The 15,735-nt window shown below is 39.5% G+C and overlaps 2 protein-coding genes across 5 annotated transcripts in view; one reads left to right on the forward strand and one right to left on the reverse strand.

The window, feature by feature from the left end:
• The window catches only part of shank2b (SH3 and multiple ankyrin repeat domains 2b), a 28,192-nt gene extending 17,055 nt beyond the window's left edge, over positions 1–11,137 (forward strand). The window contains exons 4-10 of one of the 4 annotated variants that reach the window (XM_052598440.1): positions 68–148; positions 528–536; positions 1,132–1,152; positions 3,069–3,193; positions 3,534–3,660; positions 3,928–6,286; positions 8,467–11,137. In XM_052598440.1, the coding sequence (XP_052454400.1) occupies positions 68–148; positions 528–536; positions 1,132–1,152; positions 3,069–3,193; positions 3,534–3,660; positions 3,928–6,286; positions 8,467–9,004 (3,260 nt within the window). In that variant the 3' untranslated portion in view covers positions 9,005–11,137. Of the gene's footprint in view, positions 1–67; positions 149–252; positions 1,153–1,207; positions 2,795–3,068; positions 3,194–3,533; positions 3,661–3,927; positions 6,287–8,466 lie in introns of those variants that run through there. The other 3 variants (XM_052598438.1, XM_052598437.1, XM_052598439.1) reach the window with 3 other exon arrangements.
• A 1,467-nt stretch (positions 11,138–12,604) lies between these two features.
• On the reverse strand, positions 12,605–15,619 carry polr2c (RNA polymerase II subunit C). The gene is made up of 9 exons (XM_052598449.1): positions 15,352–15,619; positions 14,771–14,820; positions 14,572–14,640; positions 14,435–14,487; positions 14,205–14,333; positions 14,080–14,131; positions 13,834–14,002; positions 13,293–13,367; positions 12,605–12,867 (listed from the first exon to the last, which is right to left on the reverse strand). Exons 1-9 carry the CDS (start codon positions 15,435–15,437, stop codon positions 12,723–12,725), a joined length of 828 nt encoding a protein of 275 aa, XP_052454409.1. The 5' UTR covers positions 15,438–15,619; the 3' UTR covers positions 12,605–12,722.
• Between the last annotated feature and the right edge of the window lie 116 nt (positions 15,620–15,735).

The raw sequence follows: 15,735 nt of genomic DNA on the forward strand, positions 1-15,735 counted from the left end.
CCCATGCCTAAGCATCTACTGTACCTGCTGTGTGTTATTTTTATTTTTTTTTTGGTTTTTGCTATAGCGCCACCACCACCTCGGAGGGCTCCCTCCACAGCCTTGTCCATGCGTTCAAAATCTATGACCTCAGAGCTTGAAGACCTAGGTAAGCACAGTCATGGCAAGCAGAAACATCTCATCCAGTGTCTGCTGTTATTTAATACATTTTTAATAGATAAAGGACAGTTCACATAGGTTGCGTTCTTGCATTTTGTCTTTGCAGTAATTGCTTTGTATTTTGGTGTGTTTTTGGTGTCTCGCGCCATGAGAGCTGCATTTTTTCAAGACATCAAGATGAAACAAAATGTACAAATCCATGGTGTTCAACTGTCAACTTATTTCTAAATGCAAAAACATGTCTTGTGTGAACGGCCCCTAAAAATGCATTTTTAACCTGTGACACTTTTTGTTGTTATTCTACAGCCACCGTCCATTATGAAATGAACTTTGATGTTGTTTTGTTTTCCTGCATGCTGACCTAAAAGTGGATAAAGGTACGATACAGTTATTTACTAAATTATTTTCTGAAATGTATATACAAATTGTAATGTTGTGTTTCCCCTGGCATGAACGTGATGGAGATTTGTGATTATATGGCCTTTTTGTCTCAGTTTTTGTGTAGTCTCCACTAAAAAATCCAAAAGTACTACCTTCACATTCACTATCAAAGCATGACTCAGTTCAACTTAGCTGAATCTTGTGGGATTGTGAAAGATTTATTGTGGTGACCACAGCTAAATCTAGAGTTTGATGGTTCATGCTGATTTAATTATTACTAATTAAACAATGGCACAAAGGGTAAGCCGTATTAAACGCGTATCAAATTCTAGTTTATAATGTGTAATAAGAAATTAACTGTCTTTTTGGTTATATTGGATACTAACCTACTTGTCTTGTGTAGTGTTGGAAAGTTAACTGCATGAATTTGTTGTTGCTTTCCGTCTAAAATGGCATTACATTATGCACAGGTCAATGCCATGTGGAGGAATACAGCGTATTCCAAACGTTGGTTCTCCTCGTCGTGTTTTCTGGAAATTATCTTTGAATTTGAATACTTGAATAAAGCTGAATTGTTCTTTTATGTTAAAGCCACTTTGAGGAAAAAGAAGGGTGAGTTTTCCCCAAGCACTCTTTAAATACTTGTCACCTCAGCTTAGCAACAGTAATGATTATTTGTCTCACACTATTGAACTTTTTTGATATGATTCAGTAAAACAAATGTGCAAATAATTTGTATTCTCTCCGATAATCAAAATTTACCAGTTGAATGGAAGACTGCCTACTGTGAAAACAGACCAAATGTGTTTACACTGCAAAATGCTCCATAAGCTTAGGTTCACTTATTGACTCCCTAGATCTTCAAAAGTGCAATGTAAGAATATTATTCAACAGCCTGCCCTCTATTATAAAAAGGATATGCTTGAGAAAACAAGAGCCATGAATTTCCCATGCTAAAAACCTGGCTTCAGATACTCTTTATTCTTACTGATATTATACATCCAGCCTCCATTTCACTCCTCAGAGAGCAGATCAAATCCTAAAGCTGGACATTTAATGATAATTTCTCCCTTTAAAGAACTACGTTTTAACTATTATCATACGAGGGACCATTCCAGCTTTGAATCACTCTGAAACAAGCTGTTGCCTTGGAAATAATGCTGCATAAGTTTAATATAGAAACATTCCACCTGCAAAATGTAATGCCATATTTTCAATGTAAAGCTATTGCCGCTGTTAGCATTGACCAGGAATATGATGACGTGTGACTGTTGCACACATATGATACGACATCTTTGGATTGCTGAATGGATTCCTTTTGTCTTCTTGAAGGAGATATTTTCTGAACCACTGTAAGCATTAGTTTTATGTTTACATAATGTGGCTAAAACCGCGTTGTACATCTCTTTAATGTGTTCATCAAAGAGAGTCATTTTAAATCCATATTTAGGTATTATAAAGGAGACCCAAATTATAAAACAGATGCATACTACTCCTGCAGTCTTAGACAGGCTTTCAGTTATGATTATAATCAAGACTCCTGAATGGTCAATTTTGGCAGTATATTTTCTTTATATATTCAGTTTTGCCTCAGGGGTATGATGGGATTTTATATTTAAAGCCTGAATGTATATGTCCATGTAATGCTGAATGAAGAGGTGTAACTGTGGCCCCCTTTTATTCCTGACATTAATAATGCATTTCCAGCTCACATTCGGATGATTAGTACTTGACAACTTAAACGTATTGTGATCTGATCACTGAAACCACGTACTAAGGTGGCCAGAGACAAATTCTGACCACTTTTGGTATGAAAAAGCAAATTTGAACGTCTACATAAAAATGCATAACTAAGGTAGTACTACAATCCTTATTCAACACAACAAATACTGAATGTGCACTTGGTCACTCAATTTAATGAGTTTTAAACCTTATTTTCTCTTTTAAACCCTATTAACATATTATATTGTGGAAATTTTTCGAAAGTAAGGAAAGTGTGATCGCAAAGAACAATAAAGTATAAATTAAGTCCAGCTGAAGAATATCAAGACATGAAGCACATTTTAATGCCAGATGGATGGGGGTTTTGTGTGTGTGTGTGTGTGTGTGTGTGTGACTTATCAGATTAAGTCTTGATGACTTTTATGCTAGGAAAATCAGACTCTGAATTTCCCTTTCCTCCATTTCTGTATAGATGATCAGCTTTCAGATAATGAGGGTCTGAAGAAGAGGATTGTATTTCAAGTCACACTAAGTAATCATCCCATGCATGGGAGCTGTCTAAAACAATGCTAGCATGTTGCGCAGTGGCCATTGAAAGAAGTGCTAAGATTTTTCCAACGGAACCAGGAAGCGCTTGCACGGCTTTGACCTTGACCATTGTCGTTGTTCCTATTTCTGTCGCCTCTCTTGCTCGGTTTGGTTCCTTGCTCTGAGGATACTATTAGAGGAAATTAGCAATATTTGATAGTGAGCTTATTTTAAATGTAGCATCCTGCTTTCTAATTTGAGATGCTGTTGTCTTACAGATAAAGTGGATGAGGTCATGCCCCCCCAGAAACCCATGTGGGACAACTCAAATGCAGATGTGAGGGTGGCAGCAGTCAAACCACGTCCGAATAGCAAGTGTTTTGCTGTCAGCCCTGAAATGAATGTAAGCATGCCTTGTCTCTTGCCCTCTAGAGTTCTAGTCTCCTGTGGCACTGTAGAAAATTGCGTTATAGCCTAACTGCAATAATCGCTTTTCGCAAGTCTGGTACAACCATTGCCCGTGCATGCTATATTGGTTTTTGATGCTTAAATTAGAGTAAAGTTATGCAGAGGCTTGTGAGTATGCTTTACTGCTTGAGATTATGTTTATTTCTTCATCTCAGTCTCTTTTTATGAAATCATTTCAACATATTATGTGACTCCTGCCTTGAATGGACTCTCTGCAAAAGTGCTGCTTTCTGCTTGTTCTTATTATCATGTAAGCCTTATTCTGTCTTTTGCAGTCTCTCTGCAATAGTCAGGATACAGCAGTAGACTCACCACAGCAGCCAGTGAGTCCTAGAGGCCCCTTCCTGGGTTTACCAAAGGGAACCATAAGGCGGCAAACATCTATAGGTGCGTGGTTGTTTCATTTTGTTTTGTCACTGAAGTACATCTTCACACAGTACTTTTTTTGACGAATTGCACACAAAAGTCTTTCAGCTCTTTGTAAAATTATACAAATACTCGGCTTACTTACACTCGGTCAGCCCACTCTAGCTGGAGGCTTTTTTTTTTACTGATGTGACGTATTTTCAAGATGTATAATTTGCTTTGTGGCGTCATATTTATTGTTTCCGAATGGTGATTGTACCCCCAGGCTTGCTGATTTGTTGATTTTTCTTTTTTATCATTCCTTTAAAGGAGTAACCGAAGAAGAGAAGCAGTTCCTTACTCCTCCAATGTTAAAATTTACAAGAAGCCTTTCAATGCCTGACACATCAGAGGATATTCCACCACCACCAGCCATCTCCCCTCCATCTCCACCTCAAAATAATGCTCCTATCCCAGCTGGTAGAGGATATGGCACCATCAGACCAGGCTTTACTTCACAGAGTCCTAATGCAAACAGTACAGCCCCAGACAGAGGTGAAGGTACTGGGTGGAGAGATCAGGGCATGTATTACAGAGACAATCCCGAACAGTACGAATCAGAGGGGTACAATCACAGCCCAACGGCCCAACAGAGTCTTCATATGCGCCGTGCCCAAATTCCTGAAAACCCTTACTCGGATGTGGGCAAGATGGGTCAAGCTGGACTGTTTGTGCCCAACAAGCCTGCCAGAAGGAAGGGAATGCTTGTCAAGCAGCCCAACGTAGAAGACAGTCCTGAGAAAACCTGCTCCATCCCGATTCCGACCATAATAATTAAAGAGCCCTCCACCAGCAGCAGCGGTAAGAGCAGTCAAGGGAGCAGCATGGAAATTGAGACGACCACACCGGATCACCCAGGACAACTACGTCCTGAAGATGGCTTAAATTCAGGCAGTCCCTTTGCAGCTGCCATTGCCGGTGCAGTTAGAGACAGGGAGAAGAGGCTTGATGCTCATCGCAACTCCCCATCTTTTAAGTCAACAGATGCAGGTGATGAGGACGTGGTGCCTAGACCAGCCCCACGTCTCCGACACTCCAAGTCTATTGATGAGGGCATGTTTAGCAGCGATGAGCGGCTGCGTAGGCTCATGGCACCTCCCTCATCACTACTTAGCATCCCTAGAGGTGGTGGTAATGTGACGGACTTCAACAGCCCTGAGCCCACCATGGTAAGAGAACTGTTGAGCACCCGTACAGGACACAGCCCGATCAGTCTGCCTGCTCATAAGACCTACAGCTCAGGAAGTGGGAATTACGTTCACCCAGTAACAGGCAAGCCACTAGACCCGAATTCACCATTAGCTTTAGCATTAGCTGCCAGAGACCGAGCCATGAGGGAGCAATCACAGCCTCTTCCACTAAAGAGTGACCCATCCAAACTTGATCTCAATAAACCACTTTTTATCGACACCAAGCTTAGACCAAATGTGGAGGTTGGCTTCTCAAGTACCGCTACAATGGGCCGTCCCCGGGGGGGCCTGCGGAGGCAGATGACGGAATCCAAATATGAGACTGAATCCAAGTATCAGCTCGATCTGGGCAAGCCTGAGAAGAGGCCTGAGGAGAAGAAGAACATGCTGATTGACATTGTGGACACTTCTCAGCAGAAGTCAGCTGGTCTGCTGATGGTACACACCACAGATGGGGCAAAATCGGAAGATAACAGCTTGTCAGAGGGCGACAAGGATGAGGCAGTGAGTCCCGACAACACTCCTGGGGAGCTTCGCGACCCCAACCAGCCAGTTTCCACCAACCCCCCAGTTCCCAAGGCACTATCAGCTGCTCCACATGGCAAGACCATCATAACTGTTAGCTCAGTGGATGAGCCCGTCAAGTTGCCCTTCGGTATCCCTCCGCCGCCCTTGGCTTCTATCGACATCGATGAAGAGTTTGTGTTTGCTGAACCCCTACCACCCCCACTGGAGTTTGCCAACAGTTTTGACATTCCTGAAGACCAGGCAGGGACTTTAGCTGAACTGCTTAAACAGAAAACAAACGGTACAAAAGGGCCTTCTCTTGCTCCCTATTTTCCCCTGTTAGGTGGTGGGAATTCCGAAATCAAGAGACCAACCGTCCTCACAAACTGCACACCCCCCAGCTTCCCTCCAGGGCCCCTAGAGCCCTATGAACAGATCACTGACTCTGGCATTGAGGTAGACAGCCGAAGCAGCGGTGACCCCCAACTGGAGACCACCAGCACCATCTCTACTGTGTCCAGCATCTCCACCTTGTCTTCTGAAGGAGGCGAGACTCTGGACACATGCACCGTCTATGCAGATGGACAAGCCTTTCTGGTGGACAGGTCTCAGATCCTTTCCAAACCAAAACCCAAACCTGCCATCAAGAGCAATGCACTTTACAAGGACGCTTTGCCTGAGGAGAACGTGAGCTCTTTCAGAATGCCCTCCTCTGTCCCACCTCTGCCCCCTGTATCAATTCCACCAGAACCATTGAAAACCCCAACGCAACGAACCTCAAAGCTGTGGGGGGACCCTCCGGAGATGAAAGGACCCCATGGCCCTGAAGCCAATTCAGTTCTGCAGCATGTGAACAAGGACAAAGCACCAAAGCCAGGGGAAGCATTAGACTCTCCGACCGGATCCAGGACTCACTTCGGAACGAGGTATGCCCCCTTTCCTGCCTGTATCACAGGCTTACATTTAGGCTCTCAGATTAGTGTGTGTGTGTGTGCTCTGCTGGAGAACGAGAGAGTTGCCTAGCAACCCAATAATGAGAACAGCCTTGAGGACGAGATGAGCAACGTCAGTGTGATGATGAACACAGACCGTACCACAGAGGGGGGAGGTGTGTGTGCGCGTCTTGTTACAACATTTGTTACTTAGTTGTCACATCACCCAAACTGCTCCCACAAGACATCCCTAGATTATTGTAAGCAATATCTTAAAAGGATTTTTATATTTCATTTTGACAAAACATTTAAGGTTATAAGGAGTTCCAATTTTCCAAGATTTTTATCAATACCTTCCAATGTTGTTTTAACATGCTCATTTACAAAGTCCTGATTTTGTATTGGGGGTGTACTAAAACAGGCTCTCATTCTAGGTTGTTCAAAAAACACATTATTGTTAACATATTCCACATAATTACAACACCTCTCTCCCCAGTCTGGCATGAACGGCTCGAATTGTTCCTGCATCAAGTCCCGCCTTCTGAAATACGAAACGTGCTGTGATTGGTTAGCTGGCCCAGTGTGTGTTGTGATTGTCTGCCTTTGGAAAACTAGCATGTCTTTTACATAGTAATAACTATCATTGCCTTCTCTAGTGCAGCTCAACCAGGTCATTCATCAATATTTGTAAAATCACAAATCCTGGACAAGATGCGTTGTAGTCCAAACGAGTCATTCATTGTAGTTTTTGAAAAGTGATTTCTGTTAAATAAAACATCTCTATTTGAATTGGACTTTGAGCTTTGTAAGCATAATAGGACCCCTTTAAGTATTATCATCAATACTTGTATACAGAGTACTTTTAATTGCTATATTTCATGTCGTCCCCCTCCTAACCTTTTTTTCACTGCTGATTCCTACAGAGAAAGCCCATTAGGAATTAAATAATACATGTCATTTATTTTTGCAAAACATGGGCTGTGTATGCTGATGGCTGCCACATTGCAAAGGCAATGGTTTGCCATTGACATGGAGTCCCAAGTCTCATTAATTATTGAATGATGTTATTTACAGACCACAGAACTGACCCTAAAATACACTTGTAACCTAGGCAGAGTCCTATGTTTAGCAAACACTGAGCAAAGACGTATTTTCTTTTCACTATGAATATGAATAGATTTTTTTTTGTGGAAGTTTACCATGTTTCTTATTTGAATCATTATACTGTGCTATTTTTTTTATCTTAATACCACGGCTGGGCATGTAACTTATGTGTTATATATTGTTATTGATGTTTTTTGATGTACCTAAAAGTACACTCATACTTTCAATGCTCTTTGATCTTTACATAAATAGAAATTGTGTACATGACACATGAGGGTCAATCTCACAAAGAAATGTCTAAATCATATATTGCCCTAAAATAACAGAAACAATATATATATCATTTTTGACTTAGTTTTTACTTCAATGATAATTAAAACACATTTTACTCTTAATTCTGTTTTCTCATTACTGTAATACAGTAATAAAATCACGCTGCTGGGAAATAAAATCAGCATAAATAAAATGAATTACAACAAACACTTTCATAATGTTCAGATACTATTTTATGGGTGAGAAATGGGTTGAGAGATTCACCCATAAAGAGCTCTGTGTATGTCTTCTGTTCTGATTTCTTTCTTATTATCTGGTCTCAACTCTCCTATCCTTAAAGGCACCTTTCCAGAGGAGGTCAAGAATTGAATTGATTTAGTCCCACTTGAGCTATAAGAATTTGAAAAATAGGACAGCGCAAGTGTAAAAAAAAATATATATATATATTTTAAAGGTTATAGAATAAAATGGTGTTCAGTTATTATGAATTATGCAGGCTTTTTTTCAGGCTTCATTACTTAGATGTATCACTCAAATCATCACTCTTGTTATATAATGCAGTTATATTGTGGTCCTTGTGGACAATAAAAAGCACAAAACATCAATGAAGGACCTGCAGCCATATCGTACAGACTTTAACTTGGACGAGTAAGCATCCGGAACACCCTAGCAACCACATAGCAATGCTCTGCCAACCTCTTATAACACCCTAGCATCTTTTGCAGGAATATAGTTTTGTGTTATCCCTTTAGTCTCATTAATACAAATTCCTCACTTTTATCCTTCTGTCTTTGCAGAAATCAGGATGGTGTATCCCTCATCTCAGGTACACAGCAGAACAACACCGTTACCTTCACTGCCCAGCCTGGCCCCAACGTGCCTGCCCCGTCACCGTGCCGCCAGGCCGAGAGCCTGCCTCCCCACCACCACACCCAAAGCCCTATCATGTCCCCACCGGACTCTGGCCTAAGCTGTGCCTCTTCTCTTCCGACCTCGGTTACTTCCCCCACCATGACGGACGTATTCGGTCTGCCCACACCGCCCCTCAGCCTGGGCACGGGGCGTAGCCGTTCCCCTTCCCCGCTCACCCTTATCCAGGCCACATCAAACAAGCCCTTTGCCACCAAACCCGTCCTCATGTGGAGCAAGCAGGACGTCGCTGACTGGCTCGAAAGCCTGAACCTGGGTGAGCACAGGGATGCCTTTATGGACAATGATATCGAGGGCAGCCATTTGCCCAACCTGCAAAAGGAGGATCTGATCGACTTGGGCGTGACTCGTGTGGGTCACAGAATGAACATCGAGCGGGCGCTAAAAGTCCTCTTGGACAGATGAGACTGGGCAGACGTCCTCAACCAGGACTCCGTGTATCTTGTTCATAAGCTCCTTTTTCCCTCTTCCTTTATTTCAGTTCACTAATTTGAAGTTTGTTGTCCTATCATGCTTTCGGTGGAATTGAGGAACTCTCACATCCTGAAGAAACTCAAGCATTCAAAATATCCGCGTAAGCACAAGCGGTTCCCTGCGTTTCTGTTCCAAGAGCTCTGGCACCAGAGAGGACATTGAAGCCAACACACTGTATGGAAACTACAAACATGAGCTGACTATCCTTTGGCTTTTACGGACTTTGGCCTCCTTTGAATGCACTGAAACCAGCAGAGCTGGGGATCCATTTTCTATCTTTGCTAAGACAATTCTACAGAGAATATTTCTTCAGGAAAAAAGGGAACCTTTGTCTATGTATCAGCTGCCTATGAAATAAATATCTTGCTTTTTTCCCCTCCTACACCTTTGACCAAGAGGTACACGAATGTAGAAGATGTGATCAGTGGGCATTTAATGTCCCTCAGTTCATTCACTGACAGTCCAAGAAGGGCCGTGGTCACTTGAAAACACAGAGGTCAAATCTCCCTACATGCCAACAAACGTAACCGTAGCAAGTAACAGGTCTCTCCACCATCTTGAATCTTCGAGTCTTGTAATACACTAACTTTGGATGTTTGTCTGAATGATCAACAATTCTCTTGGGTCTTTGAATTGTGGTTTACTATTAGGTGTCTTCCATATGATAAGGAGGTCTACGGCATTCCCACCAACATTTTAATTTGTAACTTTAGTCGATACTAGTCTGCATTGTTGCTAGTCAATATTAATTTCCAGCGGGTTTGATTTGGAATAATGGGTTTTCACAGGAACACATAAGATCTGAAATACTGAGGTTTAGTTTCATGGGTGAATGGAAAATAATTGAATTGAAGTAGAAACTGTCAATTTTGACAGCTTTGAGTTGAATGCTGACACAATCTCTCTGAAAGGGCCAGTATGTATCTGTCTTTTGCTTTAAAAATTTGATGAATTTTTCATTTAATAGTTTATTTTTATGTACTGTATTTTCTGTAATTATAATTCGCTAAATTATTCCATTGTTGGGTGGTAAAAAGGAACATCCAGAAAACTACACGAAACCTTAATTTATACATATCAATGTCGTCAATTGTAACTGATACAGAAGTTTATATCTGTAAATTGTTAAGTATTTTATTGTTTTGATTTAAATTTTATTTGGATTATTTAACTTGTTTTTTTTTTTGCAACTAAACCTGCAACCATCTACAACACATTTTTAAGCGAGATCAAAAGGTGTGAACTTTAATTTTCCTGTTTAATCAAAAATCAGTGCTTTTACTTGTCCTTTTCATTTTATGTTCAATTGGAAAACGTTATGATTTTGCTGTATTACTACGTTATTAATTTAAACTGCAATGTGTGCCTACCCTTGTCAAAATTTGACACACCACAACATCTTTAGTTCTCATTGTGAGACACTCGTCTCTCAGAGATTTATGAATTTCATCAGACTGTAAATGACATAAAATCCCACAGGTATGGAATCGGACTAGAGATAATATTAATATTTGTGATTAAAGCATCACAGAGACACGAAAGGACAGCCAGCATTATACATTTCACCTTTAGTATTAAGTTCCATGCACTGTGGGTCACGCCGGAACTGAGGGAAAGGTGATAAATGAGTTAGAGAATGGCTGTGAATGAAATGAAGTTATGACCGTTTAAAGTATGCAGTGAAGAGATTCAGAAATAAATTATATATGTTTGCTTATCTCTCGACCTTAGAGGAGTTAGAGTTATCATGTCTATATATCTTATTTTAGGAAACAGCACAGTATTTTAAAGATTTATAGAAATATTTATGAAATTTTTACGACATTTAACTCTGATATGTGGTGTGCCAAAAATCTGTGTGGTATCAGTTAAGAAGCAATACACCAATTTAAAGAACACTGTTTGGTCTTTCTTTGCCAGTATTCCACACTACAGTATATAATATTATGAAATTAAATTTACATATACATAGGTCTCAGTGAATTAGAAGATATGAAAAATAATGAGATAATGGCTGTCACCTGCTTCTTTTAGACTATGTAATTAAAGAGAAGTTAAAATGTAGAGTTGTGTGGTGTGTATAATTGATTATAAAAAACGAGCACATATTTTAGGTCACTTAAGATGCGGTCACATTTGCCACGTCAAATTTCACGGACGAAATGCAATCATTTCAACATCTGTCAGGCACTCACAGTCACAAAATATTTTCCGTTCACACATCAGCTTACAAGAGACGCTCTAATAGCCTGTCTCCAGGAATGTTTAACTTAAGTCAATATTTGTTAAGTTAATATACAAGATGGCAACCTACAGACCGGCCTTATCACAAAGTCTTATCACATTTGACACACACACAAAAAAAAGTTAAGTTGAGAATTTTTTTTTTATCGGCAAAAATGGCAGCTAACCGACGGCAGCCATTTTTATTATGTTTTTACTGTCTATGTGTTTTTACCATAGACAGTAAAAGAAAGGGTTTTTACCTCAGTAGAGTGCATCACTTTAAGTTGGCGCGCATACCAAAAAAAAATAAAAAATGGCGGGAGCTGCAATGATGAAAGACAATGAAAAAAAAGAAAAGAAAAAAACAACAACAACAGTACTGTCAACATTATTCTGTTACTGCGTGAACATTCGGTGACTTGTGAGCAGGTGGTTTTATACATTGATTTTTATTTTTGCCTACGCAATTTCGCTAATGTGGCCGCACTTTTACACATGATATCTGCAAACTGACATTTTATATTCCTGACAAATGTACACTGAATCTTTGTTTACGCAGATTTCGGGGTTTTAAAACCCATTTTATATGAAGACACGCAGAAGTTTCCAGTAAGTTGGGTCCTTGTATGGTTAGTTGGACTACGAATTCTGTTTTTTTCTTGATAGTTGTCTCACACACACTTCCTAATCTATGTTGCTATAGTTTTGTGCTAAACTAGAGTTCATGATTAAAATCAAAGCGAGAAGTTTTTGTGACTCCACTTTCCTCCGGCCCTCTCGATACTAATGTATTTGAAACACTGCAGGAAAGTAATGGGGGTTACCAGATCAGGGTTTTTACACCATGATACCCGATTGGTTGACGTCATAGTGACGTTAGGTTTAGGGGTGGGGTTGGGTAAGGGAGATCATTTAGATTGCATGATTTAGAAACACCCACAAGGTGATAAACGCCCGCTTTTGCTCTGCAGATACCCAACTCTCAATTTACAGGACAAATAAATATGATTGCACAATCTGTCGAACTCACGTAGCTCTTGTTCCTTCCACGTGTTCTGTTTTCATAGTTTGACTCGGGCGGTTTTCTGTAAATGTGTTATATTTAATTCAGGACTTGTTTTGCTTGAAATAAAATGTTCCCATTATCAGCATGCTGTTCAACGCTCTGTCATGACCATACATCTCATATTTCACTCGCGTATAAATCAACAGAATGGTCTCTTCATATATTTTTCTCACTAACCCTGCCCTCTGGTGTTCATAGTGTTTCCCCACCACACTGTGCAACTCCTGTAATGGAACAACTATACTTTAATCTGTTTATTATTCATCCACCATAACATGGTTTCATGCAAAGAAACATAACAGCTGAAAAAAATATATTTTCCCAAAAGCGTGATCCAAAAAAAGCAGTATTTCAACATCAGTTAATGGTGAGCACATCGCTTTGAATTTCATGGCTGAGCTGTGTCTGCAGATCACTCAGTTTCTTCTTAAGTACAGCAAAAGCCGACATGACGATGGTCTCTGGCCGAAGTGAACCGCAGGACTCCACGTTGTAATAGAATCTGGATGAAACAAAACATGTAGCCTAGATGTTTTTTTTTTTGTATTAACCCTCCACTGAGGCATGCCTTCAGAAATTGTTTTTTAATCCATAAAAAAGACGTTTTTAATAAATAAAATGCATTTTGAAGCAGTCCTTTTATAGAGAAATTGTTAAAATATTATGAGAAATTGCTTAAATGTCAGTGTTGCCTAGAAGCAACATTGTGGTTGTAATTAAGCTTCTCATAATTCCGCAACAGAATTTCTAATAATAAAATAACACAGAATATCACAGTTAAGTGTTTGTAGTTTAGAATTTTTGTTATTTGTATTATACATTATTCAATTATTGAACACTTTTTAATATAAGCACAACAGAGGGTAATTTAAGACAATCATTCCCAAGCATATATCCTTCTGTATGTATAGTTATCGATTTCCTTACCTTTCTGGCTTGCCATTAGGATCATATGGAGCTTCAACTCCATCCTCTTCGATTTCTGAATATTCACTTTTAGGCCTGACAAGCAAAAGGTGAGCAAAGGCACATAATTATACGTTAAATCTTTTGACAAGTAAAAAGCAAAATTAAATATATGAAGATTATCTGAACACATTAAAGAAAAAAAGAATCATATATAAACATTAACGAATAATTAATATTAACAATGGGGGGGAAAAAAAATCTGATTTAAGGATGGTAGATTTGTTAGTATACACATATATATATATATATATATATATATATATATATATATAGCAATCTGAGAACCAGGTGTTAATTTATGTACACTGTTAAAAAAAAAACCATTACACTGCTTTAATGGAGTACACTTCACAAGTCAATAACTAATTCTTAAAAATGTCAATTTCTTCATAAAATTTGTGAAAATTGTTTCAAAGAAAACCTAAAACCAATACTTCTGTGTACCTGATTACAACTAATCCTCATTTAATGCGATCAAACCATGTCTTAAGAACCATACCATTCCTGTGGAATTGGGTACACCGTGTGTCTCAGCGCATTGTCTGGGTCGTACTCAAACGACACCCCTGCAGTGGGATTCCATTTGGCATGCTCCTTGCCGAAACCCTTTTTAGCGTATGCTCTGAGACGCAGCTCCTGACCCTTCCGCAGCTTCACCAACAGGATGTCTGTACAAAATCCCCAAATGATCAATACTACTACATCGGAGGGATTATACAGACAATTGGAAAGAAATCTGACCCACCATCCTGCTCCACATAGTCATTGGGATCGTTGTCTCGGCTTCTGGATGTTACCTGAAGAGCAAGATACAACATATGAGAAAAAGCAAAGTGTCTATATGTGAGTTTGTGAGCAGAATCCACGTACGGGTATGACTCGGGGGTTATTGGACAGGAGGTCCCGTGAGGTCACGTGTCGCGTCTGGTCTTCTGTGCATCTCACATCCAGCGTGAGCTCAACCGAACACTCCGGACAGAAATCATCACATGTGCAGTCCTAAAAGGAAACCAAAATGCCATATATTACTTCTCTACATTCAATGAGACGAGTCACATTCATAAAAACAGAAATGCTGGCGGCGTGTTTAACACACTTACTCGTGAGTACTGCATCTTGTCAACAATGTCATCACTTGTGAGTGGAATTAGCCCTATGAAAGAGGAGCATGATAACTGCACTTAGCACTAGAAGAAGAGTGATATGAAAGATTTGGAAAGATTTTGCACATACGTACCCACTCTGTGTGCAATAAACTCATCATGGAGCACAGAGGAGTTGGCATCAATTTGAACCCAATCAATAGCTGGCAAAAAAAGCACATTAGATCAGATTAACTGATTTATAAGACAAAGTGGATCATTAAATCAAGTAAACATAATTAAATCGACCCCTTTTTGTATAAAAACTCAGAAGACAGATGGTTTGATTCTTACCAATGGTTGGGACTTCTGACATGAATACACGTCGAATTGAGTTTGCCACACTGAAACAAATAATATTGCAAGTTTTATTTGGAAATAATAATTTATATATATATATATATATGCACAACTTTAAGGATTCATTAGTCTGAATATACACTGAACCAAAAACTATCATAACATTTTAGTAGATCATTCCGTATACTTTATTTCTGTACCCAATAAATGATGAATTTATATATATATAAATTAAGCTTACTTATATTTTATATATTATTGTGAAAGTTCTTAGTAAACATCTAACATTTTATTAAATGCTTTTTTTTTTTTAATGTGTTTTGGTTGTGGAACAGCAGTTTGCACCGATACGGTAGAATGGCCCATATACGTATGTGTGTAATATATAAATATATATATATACACATATACACACACACATTTGTTGTACTTTTGTTAAAAAGTAAAACCAAAAAGTACTATGGCAATACCATGGTTAAATGATGGTATTAATACCACATTACCATACGCAGCATGGTTCTTCCCAGACGCATACGCGTGCTTTAATTAAACGCTAAATGATCGTTTTGACTCACGCGAGATCCGTGTTCTCGATCACAAACTTCACATTCTCGTCCGTCAGCTCCGTGATTTTCACTGTGGGCTGGTTGGCATACGGCATAGCGAAATTAGGCTCAAGATTAAGACGTTAATAATAAAAAATAGTGATATACGCGGTCCCGTTGTTCGTTCGCTCCAGCACCGAGCGCCCCTTCAGCACAAAAACAAACGACAGAAGCTCATTGGTCACTAGCTGCCCTCATTCCGTTAGCATCCGGATCACTACGGTACCATTTCCGGTTAAACATAATAAAGGTCCTCACTAACCAAACCATTATTATATTATCTCAAAATATCATCTTCACTACCGTTACGGTTACAACTGTAAACCATTGTATTTATTAATATGAGAAATAAAT

This window comes from Carassius gibelio, chromosome B25 (genome assembly GCF_023724105.1).
Source record: "Carassius gibelio isolate Cgi1373 ecotype wild population from Czech Republic chromosome B25, carGib1.2-hapl.c, whole genome shotgun sequence".
In the NCBI taxonomy this organism is placed as follows: Eukaryota; Metazoa; Chordata; class Actinopteri; order Cypriniformes; family Cyprinidae; genus Carassius; species Carassius gibelio.